General features: G+C 42.8%; 1 protein-coding gene across 8 annotated transcripts in view; it reads left to right on the plus strand.

Moving 5' to 3' along the window:
* Window positions 1–15,092, plus strand: part of LOC146854273 (uncharacterized) — a 471,193-nt gene that overhangs the window by 297,531 nt on the left and 158,570 nt on the right. For all 8 annotated transcript variants that reach the window (XR_014981190.1, XR_014981192.1, XR_014981191.1 and 5 more), the window contains one exon: window positions 9,906–10,023. Coding sequence is in view for 4 of the 8 variants with exons in the window: in XM_085652053.1 (XP_085508179.1) it covers window positions 9,906–10,023 (118 nt within the window). In the remaining 4 variants the exon portion in view is untranslated. The remainder of the gene's footprint in view (window positions 1–9,905; window positions 10,024–15,092) is intronic.

Raw genomic sequence — 15,092 nt, forward strand, 5'->3', positions numbered from 1 at the left:
AGCGTCTAGTTCCTGTTACCAGTCTCGCTGCCGCATTAAGAGTTGTTTTGAGTGGAGCTGTTCTCGCTTTGGGTAGTCCTGACAGGGTCGCCGAGCCGTAATCTAGTCTGGAGACCACAAGTGCTTGTACTGCTTGCTTGAAGTCCGAAGGTGGTAGAAATGGTTTCAATTTCTTTAGTGTTTCGAGTCGGAATGTCGCACTGCGTGTGGTCGCACTGATTTGAACTTTCATATTTAGATTCTTGTTCAGTGTTATTCCAAGGGATTTTGCAGAGTCAATGATGGTGGGTTTGCAATTGAGTGCGTCTAGGTGCTTGAGCCAATCTTGGATGAGTGTGGAGCTGTTTTGTGGGGAGAAAAGAAGGAATTTAGTTTTCAGAAAGTTCAGCTTGAGGTTGGTTTGAGAGAGCCTTGGACTGGGTTTTGAATAAAGTGTTGCTTAGTTGAATGATGTCATCTGGGGAGGATATCTTTAAGTATAGATGTGTGTCGTCTGTGTACATGTGGTATGCAATGTTTGATTGGTTGAGGATTTCAGTTAGTGGTTCCATATATAGGTTAAAGAGTGTGGGGGAGATGGTCAACCCTTGGGGGACTCCACACCTCATTGGTGAGGAGTCAGAGAGTGAGTTGCCCAGTTTGATGCGTTGTGAGCGATTCTGTAGGAAGGAAGCAAACCAAGGAAGCACTTTACCAGATAGCCCCATTCTTTTTTATAGTACTTCTAGTGCAAAAGCCGATGAGTGTTCTAGGAGGATGAGTAAGCACGATTCGTTGTTGTCTAATATCTTCAGGGTGTCTTCCATTATATGGACAATGGCCGATTCAGTGCTGTGTCCTGATCGAAACCCTAATTGAAATTTGTTGAGTAGGTTGAAATGGTCTATGTGCTGGCTCAGTTGGTTGTGCACACATTTTCCCAGCAATTTTGCTAGAAAGGGGATATTTGACACCGGCCAAAAGTTACTCAGGATTGTAGGACCAGCACCCACTGTTTTCAAGAGGGGTGTCACTTGATCAGTCTTCAGGCATCCTGCCTTGTTTTAGTGATGAGTTAATAATCTACGTTAGTATAGGTGAGAAGATGTGACTTAGTTCCTTTAGTGTTGTGGCGGCGATGGGATCATTGAAATGTAAGGTTGGTTTCATAGATAGTAAGACCTTGAGGACCTCGTCCTCTGTTAGCGTTTTTAACACGCTCCATATGGCTTGATTTTTGGTCTTGTAAGGGTGGTTTATTACTTGTTCTATCATCTGGCATGTAGGGTCATTGAAGGGATAGTGATCATTGACTATATTATCATGTGAACTGAGATTGACGGTTGCAATTTCCTTTTCTATTTCTAAGATCTTTTTGTTGAAAAATTAGGCGAACGCTTCACATTTTTCCACCGAGTTATTACTGAGCTTAGTAACATTGGTCCCCCCGTTTGCTGGTTGACAATTTCAAACAGTCGTTTTGGACTATTTTTTGCATTGTCTAGTTGTGTTCTGAAGGACGATGCTTTGACTTCCCAGATGTGTTTCTTGTAGTTGTTTCGTTGTTCACGTAGTTTGCTTAGAAGTGATGTTGAGGGTTCCTGTCTCCATCTTCGCTCTGCCTGTCTAAGACTTCTCTTTTCCTCATTTAGGCTTTGAGAGTACCACGGCTGGGAAGGTTTGAGTCTTTGTTTCTTGAGTCTCAGAGGTGCTACTGCCTCCATTATATTTGATACTGTTCGGTTATAGTGCTCGGGTAATTCAGACACATTCTGTTTTGTTGCAGGGGGAGTGAGTTTTTTTTTTGCACAATTCTATCAGTTGTGCCTTGTCTATGTTATTAGTGTCTCTGACCCAGTATGTTTGTTTGGTTACTTGCCCTTTGGTGGTCTGTGTGTTCGTAATTATGTGGAATAATATTGTGTAATAATGATCCGACCAGTCAATGGGTGTTATTGAGTTTATTGAGATTGTTTTCCTGCAAGAGGGTGAGAATGGAGTAAGTAAGTGTAGTATAGATGTCCATGCATATGAATGTATAATTAAGAACCTGAAGCTGGCGGTCCCACTGCCGTGGTCAGCTCGTCGGAGAGCCAACTCATAATACGGATGGCGGTATAGCTCCTCTGTTACGCCCTACGGGAGCTGCTTTCTCTGGCGGTGTACTGGTGGTGTCAGTGGTTCAGATAGGGTCTTTGCAAAGGCAATACTCCCATCTCCTAATGCAGCTGTCGGACAGCAGAGCTCACGGTGGTAGGAACATGGGTAACTCCTAATAAGGCCTGTGGGTAACTCATAATAAGGCCTTTAAGAGAACAGGAGCAAGAAACACAACGACTGGAGTACTCCAAGCATTGTGACGCAAGGAGTAACCAGAATCTGCTCCTTAAATAGGGTTAGGACAGGAATTTACATTAGCCATCTTGGAATGGACTGCTCCTTCAAGATTTCTATGGGAGACGGCCATTTTGGATTAGGAAGTTGCAAACCTTCCCAGAGGCTGCAGTGAAGCACTATGGAAAGAAGGGGAAATAAAACTGATCTGGGAATGCTGAGTATGGCCCCAGGGACAGAAGTAAAGGACTGGGATGCAGCACTAGTGGGCTAAAGTTTCATAAAGGGAGGTGGCAGCCCACTTGCACTCTCTCCTTGCCTGCCTTGACTTATGCCATCCGCGCACCCCACCTCTAGCAGGCTACTCCTGCTGATGACAACGGGGGTGGGAGGGTCGCTGCAGCAAGGCGTCCCGACCGTGGCCAGCGATTCCCACTGGTGTCGGTGGACAGGAGAGAATGCGCCACAGCGGCACAACATTGCATTTCTTTGAAAGCTTCTTCTCAAGAACTTTGGTAAGTTTGTGCATCAAACATGGCACCTTCTCAACGAAGTTCAGTGTTGTCAGTGGAGCTGCGATATCCAGCCAGCCTCCTGCTTGGCAGGATTTCTATATTTGGAGAGAGTCCTCCACCAGGGAGCCATGGTGGAGACGGCAGTCTCTAGCGTATAAGTAACCCTGTAGTTATGTTAGAAATCTGTATCAGTTGAAGAAGTTTTAGTTGAACTTGATGTTATAAGTAGCTACTTTAACCCGTTAGCTGCTGGGCCTTCCCCTTCAGTGCTGAGACCTTTTTTGGGTATTCGGAGTAGTGTGTTCAAGGGCTCCATAACATTTTGTCCACATAAGGTTTTCACTGCAAATTTATGTCCTTATTTTCCAAAATCCTGTCGATTCAAAAGTAATCTGGGGTTTGTGGATTCCCCTGGAGGGTACCAAGAAAATCTTTTGGGGGAAAAATATGGAAAATGTGCTCTGGATAAAAGTGTCTGTTTTTGTTCATAACATCGCATCAACAAACGGTTTGCTGTGATAAAGTCACCATCTTCCTAGCTTTCAGGAACATGGAGAGCTGAATCTAAAAACCTATTTTTTTTACAACAGTTTCGGCATTTTTCAACTAGGTAACCCATTTTTCCTATTTGTTTTGCTTTCAACATACCACCAGTTAGCAGTGGAAACCAACATGAAACCCATTGCTGATCCAGGAAAGCCATATATTTCTGAAAACTGGACAATATTCCAAATTCAGCCTGGGGTCGTATTTGTAGATCCCTGAAGATTTTTCCCAAAGAAACTAAGGGCCTTATTATGACCATGGTGGTCAGATCGTCAGGCTGCAGTGTCGGTGGTCAGGAGAACGCCACCAAGCTAGCGGCATTCTGACTGCCCTATCTGGAGTTTACCACCAGGCCGGCGGTCTGCCATCAGCAGACTTGCGGTGGCAGCATGTTTCGGCTCACAGAGAGAGCCTGAAGGCAATGCTGCCACACTGCAGAACCCGTACTGTCATGCGCGTACTGTTGCCATGCACCAGATCGTGCATGGTGCACAGTGCACGCACAACAGCACAGGCATGAGTGGGCATAACATGTGCCCCCAGCCACAATGCCCAATGGGCTAAAACGCCCAGCAACCCTGTTTGGGGCTCCTACCCTGCCCTTCCACCGACCATGAAAAGGTCGGCGGAATTGTGGACTGTGATTAGCACGGCGGTGCCGGCATCGGCACCGCCTCCATTCCCCACCTCTGCCACCGCCTCAGTGGGATCCAGGATCCTGGCAGTGGCAGCGGTCTTGTGGCAGTCTGAGCACCATAGTGGTAATTGGGCAGTTGGACCGCTTAGGAGGTGGCAGTGGGACCGTCACCGCGGGTACGGTGGTCTTTGGACCTCCATACTCGTAATCAGGCCCTAAGTGTTAAAATAAGAAATATTGAAAATGAGTAGGAAAAACCAGACATTTGTGGCAATGTTTTCATCTCTAAATGTTTGTCACGATTACTGATTTCTAAACGAAATGTATCATTAAGTTTGCTAGAACCTTTTGGTTGTGGCAATATATAGAGTTTGTAGGTTCTCCAAGAACCTGAGGTACCAAGAGCCAACAACTGACCTGCACTGTACAATGGATTTTCATTGTGTACTGAGTATAGACCAATTCATATGGTGAGATACGTACAATGAGAAATAAGTATAAAGTAACCTATGTTTTTCTGAAATGTGCACCAGATATAGAAGTTAGGAGCAGTGGTTATTTGTACATCTCTAAATTTGTGGGTATCCATAGAAGCATAAAAGTTAAAGGGTGTTTTTCAAATGGCTTCTTTCTTACACATTGGCTTACATTTGAAAGGCACAAAAACGAAATCCAATTGGTAATAACAAATATCCTGCTATTCTATGCTCCCACACGTCTTCTGATAAAAATAGTACCTCAGTTGTCTGGGTAGGCCAACATGGATGCATCACATTTTTCCCCTCAAAGCGGACCTGTTTTTTTGCAAAGTGTGTAGATGCGTATTTTGGGCCGTAGCTCAGCTGGCTCCTAGCGAAACCTAGCAAACCTGTACATTTTTGAAAATTCGACACCTAGGGAAATTCAGGATGGGGTAACTTGCGTGGCTCTCACTAGGGTGTTTTTCCCAGAATAGTTTGCAAACCTCGAACTGTGACAAAAAAACACATTTTCCTCACATTTCTATGATGGAAAGTTCTGGAATCCTTGGGGAGCCACAAAATGCCTTCCACCCAGCATTTTGAGGTTTACAGGGCATCGTAGATAAGAAATCCTCATGGGATTCACCTTGGAATCCCCCTTGTTGTCTACTTTTCAAAATTGTCTGTGGTTGGTAGGTTTTTACGGCCGGCAACTGAGGACGGCCCCAAATCCCACAGCTATCCCTATTGCTGATCTCTCCACGTAGCACTTTAGGGCCTTTTGTGTCAAGGTCTCTTGGCACACCCACACAAGTGAGGTACCATTTTTATTGAGAGACTTGGGGGAATACTGTGTGGTAGGAAATTTGTGGTTCCCTGCAAATTTCAGAAGTTTCCTTTACAGAAATGTGAGGAAAATGTTTATTTTTTTTAACATTTGCAGGACATTGTGGGTAAGAAAATGGTGTGGGATGCATGCAAAGCACAGTGGACTCCCCCAGTTATCTTGTTTTCAGAACTATCTGGGTATGAAAGGTTTTTCCAGGTGGCAGCCTACCCAAGCAAGTGCAGCCGTTCACCACTGCAAGTGGGATTATACTAGGAGCTAGCCAAAGGCTCCTGGCCGATATCTAAAAACAAGACACAAAAGTATCAAATGTCCTCTTGGTTGCCATTCGGATGGGATGTCTTAGTCTGCAGGGAAGCAGAAAGACTGTTGTGGTTTTAGGGGTGACGGTGGGCCCTGATGTTAGGATAGGCCAGATCCACCCCATTATTTTATTAAAAATATATATTGCTGCCATACAGTGGGTAATTACCCCAGTCTGTCCCCCAGGGGGGCAGAAATACTGTTGCCCCTCTTAGTTGGAGTGAGTGGCATAACCATGCCCATGCTGGGCAGCCCCAAATCCTACATTACAAAAAATCCCTGGCTTCTAGTAGGCTTTCTGCCCCCTGGGGAGGCAGATCTGGGGTAACTCCCCAATCTGCCTCCAAAGGGGGCAAAAAGACTGTTTCTCCTTTTATATGGGGTGGGGGGCATGCCCATGCTGGGCAGCCCCATCCGTACAAACCTATACAATTATCAATCCCTTGTGTCTAGTGGGCTTTCTGCAGCCCGGGTGTGCAGACCAGGGATAATTACCCAAATCTGCCTCCATGCCCATGCTTAGCAGCCCCCACCCCTATATTAGTATTTAAAAAAGAAATCCCTGGTGCCTAGTGTTCTTTTTGCCCCCTACAGGGGGAGCAGAGAGACTGAAAAAAATACATTGGCCCAGGGGAGAACAAGCCCTTGCCCAAGGGGGCCGCACCCCTATCCCTGGGGTCTAGTGGATGGATTCCTGCTTGGGAATCACTTTCTTGTGGCGATCCCCACGCAGGGACCCACAGGGCAGAGGTACATTTGTAAAGGAGTGATTCTCTCCTTTTTAACCATATCTCTCACATTAGAATCAGTGCTCGTGGGGCTGACATAGCCCCCGAGCACTGATTCAGTAAAAGTAAAACAAGCCCATCGGTGTGTTTTACTTTCACTTTTACTGCAATGACGTCAGCGTGTTCTGCACACCAATCATCATTGTAGTAAAAAAATACAAAAAAGAATAAGGCTGCTCAGGAAGCTCTTTCCCAGCAGTGTTCTGGTGCTAAGCACTGGAGAGGCCTTAGCTGCCTCCCAGGTGTCGGTTAATGGACGACACACGCACTGGGAAGGTAGTGTGGGTGTTCAAACATATAGGTTTAGGGCATTGCTGAGCAGTTATAAACTGTGGGTATTAAATATAACAGGCTCCAAGTAACTCATTACGTGCTTTGGAAATTGTGGCAGAGGGAATCCTCTCCTGCCTGGCTCACCCAAAACTAGCACTGCACCTGTCAAGACAACTGTGCATGCAGCAGCCCATCTTGGGCCAGATGTACGGCCATTGGATTTTGCGACTCGCATATTGCGACACAATTGCAATTCGCAATTTGCAAGTCCAAAATCCAATGTACATCAGTGTCTCAGACACTGTTTGCGATTCCCAATGGGGTCGCAAATTGCATGCTTCATGAATATTAATGAGGCTGTCTCAATTTGCGACCCCATTGGGAATGGCTCGTACTCCCAGGGATGGTGGCCTGCTGGGGTCAGCAGACCACCATGTCTGGGACTGCTTTGTCAATAAAGCAGTTTTTTTAATGCAGCCCGTTTTCCTTAAAGAAAACAGGATTCATTTAAAAAAGAAAAATGAAACATTTCAGTTTCATTTTTTAAAGGGCAGGCAGTGGTCCGTGGAACCACTGTCTGCTCTTAAAAAATATTTGCAAATCCATTCCCAAGGGGGAAAGGGTCCCCTAGAGATCCCTTCCTGTTTGCGAGTGCCTTACCACCCTTCTGAAAAGGGTGGTAAACTGCAAGTGTTTTACAACCGCAATTGCGGTCGCAAAACATTCATACATAGGTTATGGAATCGTTATTAGTAAGTGCCGCCTTCGGCATGCCCATCCTGGATAGTGAGTCGCTAACCCTATTTTACGAGTCAGCGACTCACAAAATAGGGTTAGTACATTGGGCTGACCTATTTTGCGTTAGAAATCCTCTTTGCGACCGCAAAATACGGTAGTTCATATGGCCCTTACTCTGCTAAGCTAAAAAATTAGACAACATCAACCCAACCTGTAAACAACTACACTGGCTTCCCTAGAGGTACAATGTAACTTTTAAATCACCTGCATGACTCACTTGACCCTCCACAATTGTCTCCCACCCGAGCTTAGACACAAACCTCACACAACTTGAGGCAAAAGAGGAGTAAAAATGTGCGTCCTTCTTGAGAGCTCTAACCAAACAAAAGCAAGAAAGCAAATCAAGCCTTCCCTTGCCTGGCTCTCAGACTTTGGAACTAGGTCATTCTGACTACTAGACATAACCCAAATCCCCTGTGATTCAGAAATAAACTCAATACTTACCCGGCCTGGACTAGTACTCCTCCCATTTCACCCTCCTCCTCTGGATCGCGCTCAAAGTCCTCAAGATGGATTTCAAACAGTCCTGTACGAAAGCTCACCTCTCTCCGATTTCTATGCCACTATATGTTGTTATGTTTATATATCATTGTTGTCTGATACGTTAAACATAAAATATAATGTTATGTTTCTGTACTCTATAAAATACCTGTCAATAAATAAAAATATTTAGAAGTCCAATTTTGTGGCATTCCAATTTCTCACTCATAAATACTGGTTTTGATTTGCTGATTAACCATATTAGTTGTAAAGCTACTTATTATAGTAATAGTTTAATATTATTACTATGGCATTGGAGGTTTTGCAACTTCATTTAAAAATTTGCCATGACTCTTCTACCTACAGATAGTTTTGTTGAAATAATAAACTTCCTCTAAAGATACTTCGAATGCTTAATGATTGTATTTTTAACTGGGCATTATCCACATTAGATCATGTAAATCAAATTTAGTAGTAAGTAGTAGTAAATAATCTTTATTTAGATTATACACAATAATCATAAAAGATAAACGTCATGTGTTCAAAAAAGGAAAAGGAAAAAAAAAGGAACACAATGGTACTTATTATAAAAGAGCACAAAACACATTTAAAACTTTTTTAGACACATACCGATTCAATCCATCCAATTTAAAATATAGACTCATAAAATCCTATTAAAATCAGGACCCCGGCCTAGCATGCACATTATTATTACTAAGTACACAGTATTTTAATCCAAAATAGGGCACCTTGTAAATAGCCGATGACTTCCGTCATCACCACCTGATCCTGTAAAAGTTGTTAAATTAAAAATGTCAGTGCGATGTTGGGTGAAACCCCTCGCTTTTAAAGGTGGTAATAAATATCTTCTACGGAGGAACTCATAGTATTTACAAACTAGGACCAGATGTTTTGGGGTCTGGGGGGAACGGTCATCACAAGGGCAAATTAAAAGAGCGTGAGGATCAACCTGGCCCGGCGGGAAGCAAATCATCGTACAGATAGTACCCAAGCGAAATTTGTTAAGTAAGGATCTATCCGTGGGGTGCTTAACTGTCGTGAGATAATTTTCAGGGTCACTAACAGTTTTCAACAACAGGAAAGATCTAGGAGTCTTTCGTCAGCACTCGAGCTTCCCTTTCCTCATTGGCTTTATTAAGAAATGTTTCCATTAAAGCTCTGCGATCAACCTTTTTGATGAGATGTGGCTAATCAAAGATGTCCGTGTGATCGAGGCAGTAGGCGACCGATTTTATATAATGAATCCACGGTATCTTAAGCCCGTGAGTGCAATCCATGCAGTCCTCAATCACACTCCTGTTAAATCACATTTCAATCAATTGGCTTGAGCACTGCGGCCAATCTGATTGCCCGATCAGATTGCTTAAGAATTCCAGAAAGGCACTGAGTCTCAGCCATTCTGAGGGCCTGCAGCATTGTGGCCAATCATACTGAACCGCGCATGCATGGCCTATTTAGCTGATCTTGGGGCAGTTTCCTGTGCACTACACGTTTTCTGGATTACAAAACAGCACATAAAGGCTGTTGCGTATTTAAGTCAATATGATTTGTGCATTTTGAAATATCAGATTGAAACCTGCCTTTACGACATTCTGATTGGTCGTTGAGTAGTCTTCTCATCCTGCTTTTATAGCTACGCACATGGTTCTTGGGCCATTGTTTGGTGTTCCGCAGAGGGTGGTGGGACTACTTTCTTCTCACAGGTGGAATGAATGTAAAATGATGGGAAAGCACTGTTAGGCTAAATCACCCATGGCTTCTAACGAGAACAGTCCCCATCAAACCACATTTGAGACCTAGGGGTTAGCTTCTGAGACAGATCTCTAGTTGGTCTATACATGAGGGTTTTATGCGCCCAGGTTCCTGATGACTCATTACTCTAAATTTGAGGTGTGCTGAATTCTTTTTCTCTTGATGTTGTAGGGCGGGAAGGAAAAAGCCACAATAGCATCAGCAGGCCTGGAGAAAGTTTACCTCGCTGGTAAGAAATCAGTTGTCCCATTCCAGGCTGGAGATCAGCGGTACCAGATACACTTTAAAGGTATTCTTACATCTATAGCTGTTCAAGACTTGTCCTATATTGCTAATTGTATGGTAATTGTAATTAATGCCAGATGCAGCAGGTACTACTCATGCTTCAAAACTACTATAATATAAGAAGGGCGCTCCCTAAATGTTTAACAATTAAAATTGCTAAAAAACTTATGTGGTGTGCTTCTGAGGCCGGCACGCTGTCTGGACATGCCAAGAACAAATACTAACATATAGCAAGTTTAACAAAACTCGCCCTCTGAGCACATTACCCTTGGAGCTATTGCTCATAAACTTCTTTTGAAATTTTCTTATCAATTCAACAAAATCAACCATGTAAATGTGAACAAAAACAGCCTGAACAATTTTACACAATCTCTCAATATAGAAATTACATTTATTTTGTTGAAGTCACAAAAATATCTTGATTGTAGTTTGAAACATAATATCATTTCAATCCATGATTTTCGTATTCATGCCTGCCCAATGCATTTCGGGCCTCTTATGGCCCTTCTTCAGGGGAAATAGTCTGCAATCAATACAAACAATGTGAACACTTTTAGTGTGTAGGGTAACACTGTTTTCAGAAAAAATACAGTATTGTATCTTGATTAAAAAACAACTGAGTATCATCATTACTTTGGTATGAGACAAGTATATTTGCCAAAATGTTTCACAGAGAAATATGCACTAAAGATCCCATTCTTCCCGAGTGGTGGTGAAATAATAAATAAATAAAATGACTGATCTTAAATATAGTGTGGCTTAACTTAAATAAAGAAAAATACCTGGTATTATCCGTTATCATGGACTACCTAAAATACAACAGCAACAACAACTAAAATTACTAAAAATGTGTTTCACCGACAGTACCATCTACAAATGACATAAACGCAAGGTAAAACTGACCTCCAATAACTTCTTTAATCTGTATGCACATTCGGATTCCAAATCTGTACCGCGAGCCGTTAATCAATGAAACTACAAAGATATGAAAGCAAAATGTAATCCCAATTCGAATGTGGTATGCCAACAATACTACCGCTATATCAAATCCCGTGCTCACCTCAAACGAAACCCGCAGGAGTCCGTATTATGTCAACAGGGAAGAACCGATTCCAATAGTATACACGCTATTAGTTATTCCTCATTTCTACCGCGTCTGACGTATAAGGCTTCCTGAACAGGAAATGAAAAACAGACTACATCTTACTTCGCGCTAAAACAAATCCCGCCATCTTGGAATGGGGAAACCATTCAAGCTATAAAGGTGAATTTAAATACGATCCGATGTTCCGCGTTGCTGACGCATTTTTCCAGTACCTCTACCTCAAAAAGATAAGATTCAAATACCGTGCCTAAAAACGAACTGAAATGTGATAAAAATAATTGTGAAAGAAAAGTGAACAAGAAAGTTGGAAATGAGAGTCATACAAAAATGTAAAAAAACGTACATTTCAAATGAAAAGATATACCTCAATCTGGCATTCTACAAACTTTTAGTCCAACATGTATAAATATAAGCTCTTAATATACACATGAATATTACAATGAATAAGACTGCGTCAACATGTCCTCTATCCTAGTAGAGTATATCAGGTTACAAAAAACACCCTAACTCTACTTTATCATTAATCCCCTTGGGATCTTGGGTATTTAGCCTCCTTAGCCAAAATATTTCCCTCTGTAGCAGCGTTTTAGTAAGATTTCTGCCAGGGGCTGGGACCACTTTCTCTATGACTTGAAATTTAAGTTGTGATATGGAGTGTTTAAATTTCATCCAATGGACAACTAGACTACATTTTGTGCTACCATTACGAATAGTGCTTTTATGTTCTGAAATACGCGTTTTTATTTTCCTCTCAGTTTTACCTATGTAAAGAAGTCCACATGGACACTTTATTGCATATATCAAATTCATGGAATTGCAATTCGCATTGTGTCTCAGTTTAATTGTTTCGCCAGTTAGTGGGTGATGAACCTCATTTCCACTTATTACATTGTTGCAATGCACGCAATTATGGCAACATTGAGTCCCTTTGAATTCTGTCTTGTTTTCCATTGGAATAGAGGTGAACATTTCTTTCAAGTTCCTTGATCTTTTGTAAGCGTATAAAGGTTTGTCTTTAAACAAGTCTTTAAAATCTTCCTCATCTTGCAACATCTCCCACCGGGCGTTTATAATCGTCTTGATTTGTCTACAGCACATTGAATATGTAGATACAAAGACCTAAACTTGCTATATGTTACTACTCATGCTTCAGTCAAACCTCCCCATACTCGCCACTCACATATCACCCTGCAGTTTGTGAAATCTCTCGAAACATACACGTAGCCTTTGACAGCAGATACTCAGTTGCAGTCACTGACATTGCACAGCGTCCTCCCTGGTTGGAGTCACACTTCAGCAGGCACTGGCAGGAAAGGCAGACTGCAGACTCGTGTCAGTGACACCGTGGGATAGAGCAACCTTGGTCATTTAGATATCTATTTCGTCTGTATTTCTTCTGAAACTTCAGCTACATTACCGAGGCTGTTGGGGCTTCTTCTAACCAATTGCTAGCCCTTTCACATCCATCAAAGCACAAACTTAGGTCCATTCATTCTATTGATCACTTATTTACATGTGTAGCTAGAGACCACTTTAATTATTTGCCAGGCTCGTGTAATCAGAAAAAACAAAATGAAAAAAAACTTGGGTTGTTGGCCCTGCCCTTTGGTGAAGCTCAAATGGGCGTTTGATTGAGCCACACTTGTCAGCCACATATGAGGGAGTAGTGTGCGCAGAACTCATAGAGTTCAATCAAACGTCATTTGAGAGGCACCTGTCAGCCTATGAAGGAATACTGTGCGCAGAACTCATAGGGAAAGTGTTAATGTACAACCTGGATCAAACAGTAGGAAATGCTTTGCATGGTGTCACAGTCAATATGTACGTGTGGTTGTGAGATTGTATTCTGTGCACTACTTGTGGTTACGCCTCTTTGGCTGCCTTGAAACTATAGTGGGATCTCTATCCCTGCCCCATTTTTCTTTTCTGCTGTCATGCACATTTCCATTTCTTCTTGCTCTTTTAGTTTTGTTGGCACTTAGTGGTTTCCCTACTCTTTGGCTGTGTCTCTTTTCCCTGTAACCAGTACTAATGCACAGAACAGTAGGTTTGCCCTCGGCAAGGCTACATTATTTGCAATGAGAATGAACAGAGGGGGTCATTGGTATTTCACCTTTTAGAACGGTGGACAGTTCTAGTATGATCTGGTTCCAAAAGGTCTGGATTGCCCCACATTTGGTGTGCAAGAAGATACTTTCCTCTGTGTGCATTTTACACATGTGGAGATCTGCACACTTCTCATTTTCTGAAGTTTGCCTCTGTTATAATATGCTCTATGACTATGTGATACCTTAAGCCAGTGGTTCTTGACCTGTGGTCCGGATACCCCTGAGGCTCCTGAAGCCTACTGAAAGGGTCCATGACTGCTTAGAAAATTAAATAATATTAAGAAATGTATAATGTGTATAAAAATAAAGATGCAAAATGTACAAATTGAAAATTTTAAAACAGTCTGCAAATGTGTGGGAACTTGATTTTTAGTTCATGGGGGCAGTACAAGTGCATCAAACAGAATGTAGTATGGGCTCTGAGCTCTGGGAAGGCTGGTGAAAAGAAGACCTTGTCAAGGAGACTAGTGCTCTCCATTAAGATCAGCTACACACTGGCCAAAAGGCAGCCTTCCCAAGGGTTTGAGAACCTATTCCACCAGGGCCAAGTCTGCTACTACAGCATTAGCACAAGGTGTACATGTTTTTGATATCTGCCAAGGTACAATGTAGGCGTTGGTATTTATTTTCCTGAAGCATTACTGACTTTGCAGCCAAGTCTAGCCAGAAATTCACTTTACTCGCTCGTTCCTGCAGGACTTTCTGGTATGAGTCTACTTCAGTATGGCGCCTGAGTATATTCTAAAGTGAGAAATCTTCAGTTAGATAGAGTATCCACCACAAAGATCGTTACTGAACAAAAGTAATTTAATAAGAGTCATAGCTCACTTTCTCATTTTCTAAAAATGGATTCCAGTTGTGGGATTGGAAGTTTTTTTTGTATTCTGTAAAGTATTTTTGGTAGGGTTATCATTTTAAGTATCTCGGCCCTGCTTAATATCGTCAGCAACATTCGTTTTCTCCTAGCGTCCATCCAGAATTCAGCGATGAGGGAATCCACGTGTCCTTCAAGGAATAGCATTTTGTTAGGTGTTATGTTGATCCCTAAGTGGTTAAGTCCCTCTGTGATTATGTTGATTATATGATTCTGTCTGTCTTTTATGTTACATTCTTTTATCTTAAATACTGTAATTTTCTTTCAATTTATCTTACATACAGAGAATCCCTTGACTTCCTAGAACAGGTTTCATAGGTTGGGGGTTATAAGACAATGTCATCAATGTATAATGATATTTTGTCTTATGACACTGTGGGCCTGATTACGATGTCAGGCGTACTCACATCTGCCCGACATCGCCATGGTCCCGGGACAGACTGACCTCCGGTCGGCAGTCCTGACACTGCCATTATAATGCAACCACATATAGTGCTGCGGCAGTAAACCGGCTGTAGCACAAGCTCGCATGGAGGAATGGGAGATTCTGTTAATCCCTGCACTGCATGGCAGGGATTAACAGGGGGTCATAGGTGCCCCCTCGGCCCCCAACTGGAGGCCGTTGAGGAATGGGGGCCCCCAAAAGTTGCTTTCTGACAGGCTCTCCAAGTCGGAAAGCTCAATATGGAAAACCTGTTGGAAACCGGCATCTAATCCCGTCGGCGGAAACACTGTCTTCAGGATTTACGTTGGGGCCTCTGACTGGCCTATGGGCTCCTTTAGCCTGTCGGAACCTAGCCGGAATGACCGTCCGGTTTCAATTCCAACCGCCTACATTGTTATTAGGCGGTTGGAATTGAAACTCGGAGATGTCGGTCCTCTGACATCATAATCGGCCCCTATTGATACTGAAAGTCCCACTCTGCTGGCAGAGGATCTGACCCAGGATGCTAGTGTTTCTATGCATAAAGCGGAGAGGCCAAATT

Source organism: Triturus cristatus, chromosome 4_1 (assembly GCF_964204655.1).
Source record: "Triturus cristatus chromosome 4_1, aTriCri1.1, whole genome shotgun sequence".
Classification (NCBI taxonomy): Eukaryota; Metazoa; Chordata; class Amphibia; order Caudata; family Salamandridae; genus Triturus; species Triturus cristatus.